Raw genomic sequence first — 12,096 nt, 5'->3', positions numbered from 1 at the left:
TCAAAATAATTCTCAAAACAATTCTCCTCCGTTTTTGAAGTCCACATATATCAGAGCTGGATATTGTTTTGATTCAAACTAGATATAGGCTATATGCATTGTTTGAAATATTTTGAGATTTGGCAGCGTCTCTATATTTGCTATACCCTTGGGGGGTGTTGATGTTGAATTATTGGCACATTTCATGAATGCAAGTAAAGCAGCAGGTGCCCAACGTGTTGCAGGAAAAAAAATGCTATCACATCATCAGTAAATAATATCCAATGACAGCTTATTTTAATAGAAATGACAAATATTCAGTTTAGGTAAGATTAAAATAAAAACAGTCTTTCTGTCACCACAACAGTAATATAGACCTGTTCAGATGAAAAATTAAATTATGGTGTGACTTAAAGATGTATTATTATAAATGTAAGTATTTCTAGTACAACAATAATAATTTTTTCTTTCATATATCAAATTTATATAGCAATTTTAAATTTTATAGTATAAAAAGGTGGTAAGACGACAAGCAATCAATCTCTTTTTTTCAGGAGACAATCTTATAAATTGACAGTCACCTCTGGACAATCATATAGTTAATATGTTAATGTGTAATCACGAGTGATATATACTAATTTTTAGAAATTATACGTGTGCTGTGTGTGCAGTTTTGGCCTGCAAGCAGAAATTATTATAAAAAAAAAAATAAAAAAAAACCTTGTAGGCCAGCAGCTTATCCCATAGATGAGCTACAGTCTGATAAAACTATAATAGAAGTGGCGATTTGAAATACTGTATATCCTGGTACCTGTCAGAGATGTCCAGAGGGGAATCTTGCACAAATAAGTAGTGAGTAAAAGATGTAGCTTTTGCCAGGAGAAACTGAGAGTGATGAATTAGCCCTGCAACGTCTTGGCTAACGTGCACCTGTGACGGCCATCTTATTACAGATGGCGAACAGCTCATGGCCTCCCCTCACACTCCTAACGTTAACTTTTTCGTAAAGCAGCTTCTTATAAGGCTTGTAAATCAAGCTTACCCACATCGTCACTATTAACAGTTATACATGGTGAATTGAAAACATTAAGTTATCTTTAAGCATTTGCTGATTAAGATGTCTACCAGTGCTCACAGCTGGTTGGACGGCCTCTTTTGCCTGTTGCGTTGTTGCCAGAGTTACTTTTGACAAAGCCCCCCCTGGGATTTACCTCATTAATTTCCCATTGCAGCTAGATTTACAAAATCTTCAGTGAGCATTTTCACAGCCTTGAGGGCTCACCAGGGGCTCTGTGAAGCTGAGCGTTAGCCTGCCCACCCTCATACGTTCTTTCACACGTGTGTGCTCAGGAGAAATAATGGTTAGTTTAGTGGTGGTAATTTAGTAGTGGTCACATGAAGGACACTATGCGCATAGCCTCCCATCACGCAAGGCAGTGAGATGCTACATTCGTCTCCATTTTAACTCTGACTTTTAGGTCATGACATGCAGACAATAGGAATATTCTCCTGAGTATGGAAAAACATGTACAGACCATGAACTGAGAAATTTGCCTTGTGGCAGTGTAGTAAAAGAAATCAGAGAAGACAGTAGTAAAAAAAAAAAAAACTTGCTCAAGCGTATTTTCATTGTCCTTTAGGTTTGTCAAATATCTGGCAAAATGAGCGATGATGATGATAATAATGGTGCTAGTGTGGACCTCAAGCCTTGTTTTATAATTTGCCCAGCACACCATCCAAAAACATTAAACAAGGAACAGTCCTTATATACTGTTTCATATTGATTTATTTGACTTTCTAGACTCTCAAGCAGAATGCTATTATTGACAAGGCATTGGCGTGACCAGATCGTTACAGAGATATGTGTCATGTTGCATTGATTCAAGATTATCATGCTGATTATAAGGGAGTTCTGTAAATGTGTAAAAGACACCAGTGATAGACATAAGTAAACTCGTTTACATTTTTTTTTCATGATTGTGTCTTCAGAGACAAATTTTAGGGATCGTTCTTGGCTCGTAGGGCAAAATTAAAGGAAGGATCTATAGTAAAAGCAGTTGATAATATATGTGTGTGTGTGTGTCAGAGAACATGAATATCTTAATATTTTCAAGCAAAGATTTTTCTACACAAGGTCTAGCTTTGGTTTGTAAGGTACCATTTCAATTTAAGATGTCAAAATGGACACAGACTGTTAACTTTAAATGCCCAGTCAGTGCAGTCAGCTGGGACCCAAGTCTTAGCTAAAATGTACATTATACAGTCTGACAGTTGTTGATGCACAGTGTGTTTTAGCTTTTACCCAAGATCTCTCTGGGGTGGTATTGTACAATCTGGCAAACAACAGTTGTAAAACTGCAAATGAGTTTAGACTGGGATATTGGTATCTCAGAATAATGCTCCCTATAGGTCAGATATTGAAATTGACAACAGCTGGTATATTTATTCAAACTAATTTAGATGCTGGACCCAAATGCCAAATGTCCATGTCTGAATGGCACATTCTAATAAAAGAAGGTTGAATAAAAGAGTTGTTTGTTAATGTCCATGACCTCAGAAAAAAGATCTGAAAAACATTTCCAGATAGGAAAGGTCTCCATCGAAGCCGGTGAAAACAAGTGAATCTTTCATTTATTTAAAATCTCTTTGTTCAAAACAGAGAGGTTATCTGTTTGATTGCATCTCAGAGCGCTGCCATGTAGCACTTTTTATCCTTTTCACTCCACAGGACATTTTATGTCCCTTGGCCATGAAAAAATAAACATTGTTGTGAAGTGATTGCTTACTAAAATGCCCTGCTGCAAACTCAATTTATAAATTTAGTATGTGAAAGGTTCTTATATAGCAAAATGTATAACTCTAACCTTGTATTCAAGTTTCGCTAAAAAAGCATGTAGCGAGCTAGGAAGGGTGCAGAAATCATTTAGCCATCTTTATCAATTAAGTGCAACAAAATTAGATTGTTTTGCAGTATTTATTGTCATTTTGTACTTCTGCATTTATCCACTGTGAATGTTCAGTGCTCTGATCCTTATTATCCAGATAAGTGATAAATATAACAGAGATTCTTCCCGGCAAGACATGGTTCAACATGCTGTTTGGACGTTACGTTTTGCGTCCAATTAAAATGCTCAGTGGAATGGAAGACCACCAGTGGAGACTAGCTTTTAATCTGTCTCTATGCTAAGTCTCATTAAAAAGTCTGATGAATCTTGCATACACTCAATTAGTTCTGACTGAAAGTGCATAGTGCCTCCTTTAGTCTTAAGTGTAAGGTGGTGCTTGTTCTTGACTGTGTAAATTACTGAGCTTGATGTTAGTTCGCCTATAATGACTAAATTACTTTTCGGTTTTGCACGTTTGACTTCCGCCACGTTCCACCACATAGTAATATATGAAGTGGTATTCATTATTTTTTACAGAGGTGAGAGGTATAATGCGTATGTGTGTGTGTGTGCGCGCGCGTGTTTTTGTGACATATCAGGACACAAATTTTTATAATGACAAGGGTATAACATAGGTATTACAAGGAGAGGGTGACTTTTCAGGACATTACTCCATGTCCCCACTTTTCAAAATGCATAGAAATCACACAGAATGGATTGTATTGAAAATCTGAAATAGCACAAAGTTTCCTGTGAGGGCTAGGGTTAGGTGTAGTGTTGGTGTAGGGCGATATAATATACAGTTTGTACAGTATAAAAACCATTACGCCTATGGGATGTCCCCACTTTTCACAAAAACAAACGTGTGTGTGTGTGTGTGTGTGTAACCCTGGACAACAAAACCAGTCTTAAGTGTCAATTTTTCGAAATTGAGATTTATACATCTTCTGAAAGCTGAATAAATAAGATTTCCATTGATGTATGGTTTATTAGGATCAGAAAATATTTGGCTGAGATACAACTATTTGAAAATCTGTAATCTGAGGGTGCAAAGAAATCAAAATACTGAGAAAATCGCCTTTGAAGTTGTCCAAATGAAGTTCTTAGCAAAGTATATTACTAATCAAAAATTAAGTTTTGATATATATTTACAGTTGGAAATTTACTAAATATCTTCATGGAACATGATCTTTACTTAATATCCTAATGTTTTTGGCATAAAAGAAAACTCAGTAATTTTGACCCATACAATGTTTTTTTGGCTACAAATATAGCCCAGCGACTTAAGACTGGCTTTGTGCTCCAGGGTCACATACATATATTTAAAGTTGGGAGCACCAGAGGTACCAAGTAAAAAAATTAATTTCGAGACCTGTATAAACACACACACACACACACACACACACATATACAGTACATATAGACATAAATACACACATACAGTACATATAGACATATAAATATATGCATGTAGACACACAAACACACACACACACACACACACACACACACACACACACATACACACACACACACACACACATATATGTACACACACACTCATACACCTTATATAGTATATATAATATATATATATATACACCTTATTTCTTGCGATATCTTTCTGATATCTATCTGATATCTTTATAATAAAATATGATCAATATTTGTAGAAGAGAGTATGAATTTCATAAAACTAGTAGTTCCAATATATAATGTAATAGCAGCCCTTTCTCAGTCTTTCCTGTGACTGTGAACATTGTGAGTGTGCATACAAAAGCTGGAAAAGCCCTTCTCCTGTTCCTGAAAGCCTATAGTGGGTCAATCACATGTGGTTAAGTCTGCAGCTGGTGCTGTGTGCAGTGAGACATGTCACCCCCCCCCCCCATCCATGTCTGTCTGACAATAGCTACCTCAACCTTTCTGTCTCCTTCTGTCTCTCTCTCCACCACACAAACGAAACCATACACTTGCAGCTAACATTTTATCAGATTGAATGTTATGAGCATCCATCATATTTAAAAAATGGAGTCATAGAATTTTCAGATGTCACAATCACAACGTTTGATTCTTTACACTCAGTGTGGCAAAGCAGTTGGTATATGATATAAGATTATAAGGGATAGTCCAGCAAAAAATTTAATTCTGTTAACATTTTCTTACCGTCATGTTGTTTTAAATCTGAATGAATTTCTTTCTTCTGTTGATCACAAAAAAGGTATTTTGAAGAATGACAAATAACACTGAAGCCCAATGACTTCCATTGCATGCAAAAAAAAAAAAAAAAAAAAAAAAAAAATAAAAATATCAATCAATATCAGTTTTGAAAACACATGAGAATGAGAATTCCAAGTATTTTCATGGAAAGAGGCAGTGAGAGATGTATGTTCTGTATGTTACGTTAATGCATTTAATTGATTTTCTGGATGCCATTTATTTAGATTGATTTTTGCTTTTTCTAATATGTAGAGATAAAGTCTTTTTACATGGTGTTTGGACATAAATGTGTGTTGGCAGTGTGTGAACACAACCACCCTACAATGATAAAAATCCACCCACTCCTCATTTTTTAATCCCCTTTAAACCAAGTCAGTCTCACTAGGCCTACCATTTTGATTCTCAAGCAGTGTGATATCACATTGTATAGGGCTGGGCCACGGGGGTTGATTGACAGCCCTGCTTTGCAATGGTTTCTGCCGTAAGTGGTTGTACGTGGTCCTCCTTTTTCTCCATGCTTGAGCAGCTGTAACGTCAACAATGTCTCGCAAGCAATCCCGATGATCTGTGTTTGGATGTAAGACTGAACGTAAGAGTCTTCATTTTCTCCCAACATCTGAGCTGCTGAGGATGCTTTGGATTACTTTAATTTTTCAAGGTAATGCGCCTCAAAATCTACCTAAATAGGTGTATCACTCTAGACTCCTTTGTCAGTGTCATGTCATTATATTACTTAGCGTTATAACTGTATTTGTGTGCATACATTAAGTATTTTTTAACTGATCAGCACCGCGCTTGTGAGATTAGTTATCGCCATTCATAGAGTGAGATTCGTTCGGTAGCGTGGCTTGGTCTATTGATCCACGCTGATGAAAGGTCAGCGCGGCGCAAGCTCTGTAACATTGCGCTGTTTTGTCCCACTTTCTGTGCATTTGGCTTCCCATATGTATGGCTTAACATTGGTTCTCTCACTCTCGGTTATGTTGCGTCTACCGGTTCTTTATTGCTGTAGATATGCAATGCAGAGACACGTATATGCGACGCCCTCTTCTGGAGACGGGTAGCGAATATGCCGCTCATTTGCATTTAAAGCGATACACTCCAAAACAGCATTTTTTTTTGACACCTTATAATAAATGATCTGTTGGGTATTTACATTTAACAATTTAGGAGACTCTTTTATCCACAGCGACTTACAAATGAATATTTTGGGCTGAAACTTCACAGACACATTCTGGGGACACCCAAGAACCATATTACATATTGTAAAAAAGAGGGAACTAAGCCATATCTAGAGACCAGAATATAAGAGACACTAGAAGGTTGGCTCTTTTGACTTGGTCCAGCAACCAGCCATATCACTCTAGCAAAGCCCTAGCACCACTCAAAACATCCAATTTATTACGTAGCAACATATATCAGCACCTTGGGAACCACTCAGAACACCTTAGCAACTGCAAAGCAACATGCTAAAAAATAGTCTGAGCACTTTTACAACCAAATGTAGCGACATCTTGGCATGTTATGGTGGTGAGTTTTGCTTGGGCAAGCACCACTTACATTTCCTTCAGAAAATGTACAAATCTAATTTTCCTTACGTCTATACAACTAAACAATATTGCATGTGAACATTTGGGGGTGCATATGGAACTGTAGCTCATTCCCATCTCTTTGATTGTTCTTCTGGGTTTTTTTCTGTAAGTAAATGCTTGGGAGCTCTTTGCTGTCTTTAAGCATCTCAGGATGCTGTCTCAGCAGTATCACTGTGTAGGCAGATATCATAAAGCACCACTGTGATTAGCATTCTTTGTATCTCTCTTTCCCTTTAAACTCGCCCTCCCCTTCCTTCTTTTGTTCTTTTCTCTCACCCTCTCATTCGTTTTCCCTCTCCACCTTTGATGTGCCAGATTCTTCAGCTATGCCCTGGCCTAACACAGGCAAATCCAGGGCAGCAGGCCAATGGTAAACAGCAGCATTGTACCTACATCAATATGACAAGGCAGCTATTTGTTTACCAGCCTGGAGTTAAGCACAGCAAGGCTGGTTAAGTGTATCACAGGAGACCCTTATAGCCAAATGAGGCTACGGCATTTTATGCTTTAAGAAATTCTCCTGTTTTTCCTTCCTGTCTCTTGAAATTGGTGTCACTCGCATCTATTTATGTGATTACCCCCAAGCAGTGTTTGCTAAAGCACAATCCAGCCTCCCCAGAGTTAAACAACCAACAGTAGTATGATTTGTTGCTGTTGTTGTTTCACACTATTGTTTTACAATTTGCACAGAGTACATTTACAATCTTAAAGGGGTATTTCCCCCAAAAATGAATATTCTTTCATTATTTACTCTCCCTCACGTCGTTCCAAACTTTTATGACTTTCTTTCCTTGTGAAATACAAGTTTAGCTAATGTCTGCATATTTAAACTTAGTACATTGTGATTTATTTGAATACACAATTATTGATGACAAACCCGGAGCAACGCGTCTCCCTGTCTAATGCTTCAGAAGACTTGGAATGAGATAATTTGGTGTGAATGCTTGGTGCTGCATTGAATGCTCTTCCACCACGTCTACTGTATTTAGTTTAGTTCCAACATTGCAAACTGCTGTTGTGTGTCTTTTTGAACTACCTGTCCACCGTCTAGTATGCACACATCTGATGTTCCATTAGCGATACAGTACTCCTGAGCAAACATATCTCGAAAAACAGTGTAGCTATGTGTGTATGAACTCTGAAGTAAAGGACAGTGTTCTTTGGTTTGTTATTTCCTTTAGATCTCCACTCTCAGATGAAAAAACTGTTTCTCTTACTGTTCTAAGCAAGAAATCAAAAGGAACATAAAAGTTGACACAGTTTCCTTTATCTTAATTTTTACTGCAGTATGAACGATATTGTAAAATCCAGGTAAATTCTGTCCAAAAACAGACCTGTGGCAATTTGTGCACACAAAATTTGTAATCATCAAACCGTCCCCTTCTGTTTAGCAATCAGATTACAGTGCTACTCAAACTGTTCATGTGAAGACTGAGATCACTTGCCTGGTTACCTCACTGATTTTTCTGTTAAGCTCCCTGTTGATATGAACTTTAATTATTTTTGTATCTTCTACTGTTCTGCTTTACAGTTATGTCATTACACTAATGTAACAATATGCTTTATATTGTTAAAAAAGGATTTGTTTTTGTATGGAATTTGACACCACATGGTCAGGATACATCTTTATCAGGCCTGGCTAAAGAGGGCGCTTTGGAGTCTATTTCATATTAAAGTCGCTGCACAGCACTTTCTTTGTTCTGTGGAAAATAAAAGAAGATATTTTGTCCATACGGTGGAAGTCAGTGGGCGCCACTGTTACTTGATTCACAGTGTTCTTCAAAATATCTTCTTTTGTGTTCTATAGAAGTAAGAAATGCATGCAGGGTTGGAATGACATGAGAGTGAATAAATTATGACATTTTTGGGTTGACTGTAACTTTACATTTTTATCTTTACATGTATTGGTAGAAGAAGTACTTTGTTAATTATTGAGTGTTTTCTGTCTTTCTCCACAGATCCCCAGCTCAAGGGTATAGTGACCAGGTTATATTGCAGGCAGGGATACTACTTGCAGATGAACCCAGATGGATCTCTTGATGGGACTAAGGATGACAGTAGTAATTCTTGTGAGTTCCCTCTAATTTAATCATCATTGCACATAATAAATGATCAAAACATGAACATGTTTTAAAAGGAATGACTCCTGCTTAGGGATGCACGATATTATCAGAACGATATCGGAATTGGCCGATAATGGCTTTAAATGTAAATATTAAAAATTATGCCGCTATGTCTTGCCGATAAGAGGAATACATTAACTCACATGTGCTCAGGGTGGGTAGTGATTAGATCAAGTCAGCAGTGTGGCTCATTCTTAAAGCAAAGTTTTGCATGAATGATGATTAGATTCATTGATTTGGATTGCTGCATTTAAATTGAGAATGCACATAGGCGTTCGGTTTGTGATAGAGTCAACAGTAATAACGTGCAGTGGCAGCCTCCCTGGGTCCTAATGCCCGTTCGGTAAGGAGTTTTAATTCTGTAGGGGGCGCTGTTGGCCTGCTTCTAATAAAATGAAAGTAAAATACACAAATAACATTTAGACTGTGTTTCTGATTAAATAAAGCAGTAATTGATGATATAAAATGATGAGTATATTTTGATTTAAAGGTCAGAAGCTATAGCTTACATGAAAAAAAAATCACAAACATGACACTTGTAAATAAAATAATTCTATATATATACTGTTTTATTCATTAATGTGTAATATGTTTTATTTTTTAAAACAAATTATGATATGTGTAATATGTTATATTTTTAAAACAAATTATGATTTCTTAAATATTTTCAGAATTTTGCTTTAGACCAGTGGTTCTCAACCACATTCCTGGAGGACCACCAACACTGCACATTTTGCATGTCTCCTTTGTCTGACACACCCATTACAAGTCTGTGAGTTTCTACTAATGAGAAGGTGACCTGAATCAGGTGTGTTTGATTGAGGAGACATGCAAAATGTGCAGTGTTGGTGGTCCTCCAGGAATGTGGTTGAGAACCACTGCTTTAGACCATCTACAAATGTTAAATCTTAAAATAAATTGTTAAAGTTAATACTGCATCTTTCTGAAAAAATGCAGCGATTGATATATAATTGATTTATAGTTATTTTAAAAGCTTCAGTGTTCTGTTATTATAAAAGAACTGCATTATTGTTGATTTAATTCTAACAAATAAGTTCTTGTTAAAAACTAATCAAAATGTAAAAATAATGTGTTAATAATTTCCACACAGGAGAGACTTGGTGTTGTTTCCAAACAAAAGGAAATATATCATTATCGGCTATTGGCCAAAATGAGTTGAAAAATATCGGCATATCGGATATCGCCAAAAATCCAATATCGTGCATCCCTACCTTCTGCTCGATAATTCTGGTTCGCATAATGCTACAGCTACACTTAAAAGGTAAAGTGTGCTTAAATGCATATCATTACTTTTACTACACACACTTTTAAAATCCCTGTTACTGATTCATTTTCTGTAGTTATCATTGTTGCTGATATGGCAGTAGGCTGGTCCTTGGGGAGATGTGTGTGTGCATGTGAGGTGATAACTCAGGAGGCAGTGGTGTATTATTAGCATCTACTGGGCCTGCTTTTCAAATGCTTCAGGCCAGCTGCTTAATTTGATTTTAATATGCAGCTGTACTGACAGAGTGACACACAGAGGGCTCTCTGTCAGTCACACACTCCGAGAGAAGATGACACTTGACATTTGTGACACTAAGAAACACACCTACAAAAATGCAGAAAACAACTGTAGAGTTGGAATTTTTTTTAAGATCCATTGAATTTTTGCTAAAGTAATCAAAGTTTCCCTAAAGTATTCAAACAACAGCAGGAACTAGATTTTCCTTTGCTAAAGGAAGCTGAAGTGCTGGCAAGGCACACATTTTAGGTAATTTATATTGCCTATTTATAGAAACTATATAAGTTGCAAACCGAAATATAGCTAAAAAATATACTCCAAATATACTACAATACTTCAGAAATATTTGGACACTTGAGTCCTCTTGCTTTGATTTTTTTAGTCATTTTGGTAAAATTATAGTTAAAATCAGTTATTTATATTAATTATATATAATTATTATGTTGCAAACCCAAATGTAGGTACTCCATAAAGAATCTGGACAGTTTTGAACAATTAAGCTACAATTAAATTTAATAAATTGAATAACAAAATGTCAAACCAAGTGTTAAGTGCAAAAAATAATTTGAGACCTTTGAAGCAACATCTTTGTCTAACATCAACAGTATTATCTGATCGTTTGATTTTGTGTGAAAATGCTTGTTATATTAAAAATACATTTGCTTTGATTTTTTTAGGGAAATAGAGTTATTTATATTTGATATTTATTTATATAAATTCTGTAAGTTGCAAACCAGTATAGATAGAGAGAAACAGAGGTGAAGAAAAAAAATGAAAGGGCATGAAATGGTATTCAGTATCATGCTCTCTTTGGAAGACAAGGATGCAAAGTCCATCTTGTGCCCTTGTAAGAATCTGTTCCAGTGTGCCTGTCGAGCACTTCCAGAAACTCACTTTGATGTAACCATCCCACTCATATTTGCCACACCAGAGTCTTCCAGACCAGGGCTTTTCAAATCATTTTCATTTAAGCACCCCGGGAGCTCTGCCAATTACCAGTGAGTTGAAGTGAGTTCATTACACTGTAGGTTTAAATCACCCCTTTGGATGCACTTAGTGTCACCAACTAGGTTGTTACTCCCCTCCAGTACAAACAATGACCGAAGAGCTGCTTCAACAACAAAAGATCTGTTAAATCTGCCATGCACTACTACTGCCTCCAATCGCTAGCCTTCTATGCTCCAGCTTGTAGCGCCAGGCTTCTGTTGCTGCCCACTGGGCATAAAAACAATTATTCTACATAATATGAGGCCTCCATTCAATTTCTGTGTATCAGTTTTTATGCTCCACACTATCCCTGTTTGTGCACTCTGTGGAGTGCAGCCCGTGTTCAGTTTATGGGTTCAGATTTTAAGCCCATTGTTTATCATTCTAATTCCATTTTAGTTATGTTTGCTATTATTATTGGGGTTAGAGGTTTGTTCTACATCCTAATCATTCTTAGAACTGCATAGCAACATACAAAAACAACCACATACTCAAATTTTCTTCAAAAATTTTAACTTTTTTTTTTTTTAATTTAACAGTAATTCCTCAATTCTTTTTTTTTTATATATAATTTGTTGAATTTGAAATTAATGGAAAAGTTACATTTGTAAACCCCTGTATTGTCTTCACAGCATTGTTCAACCTCATCCCTGTGGGCCTTCGGGTCGTTGCTATTCAATCTGTGAAGACGGGCTTGTACATCGCCATGAATGGAGAAGGCCATCTGTACACATCAGTGAGTACACAGTCGTATACTTCGGATAACAATTCTAACAATTCCAACAATT

General features: G+C 36.5%; 1 protein-coding gene across 4 annotated transcripts in view; it reads left to right on the top strand.

Annotated features, from left to right (window-relative positions):
- The window catches only part of LOC109101751 (fibroblast growth factor 14-like), a 119,502-nt gene that overhangs the window by 70,755 nt on the left and 36,651 nt on the right, over positions 1–12,096 (top strand). For all 4 annotated transcript variants that reach the window (XM_042731433.1, XM_042731432.1, XM_042731434.1 and 1 more), the window contains 2 exons: positions 8,632–8,742; positions 11,941–12,044. In XM_042731433.1, coding sequence (XP_042587367.1) covers positions 8,632–8,742; positions 11,941–12,044 — 215 coding nt within the window. The remainder of the gene's footprint in view (positions 1–8,631; positions 8,743–11,940; positions 12,045–12,096) is intronic.

Source organism: Cyprinus carpio, chromosome B9, assembly GCF_018340385.1.
Source record: "Cyprinus carpio isolate SPL01 chromosome B9, ASM1834038v1, whole genome shotgun sequence".
NCBI lineage: Eukaryota > Metazoa > Chordata > Actinopteri > Cypriniformes > Cyprinidae > Cyprinus > Cyprinus carpio.
The sequence above is the reverse complement of the archived record's forward strand: the minus strand, read 5'-3'. Positions and strand labels throughout refer to the sequence as shown.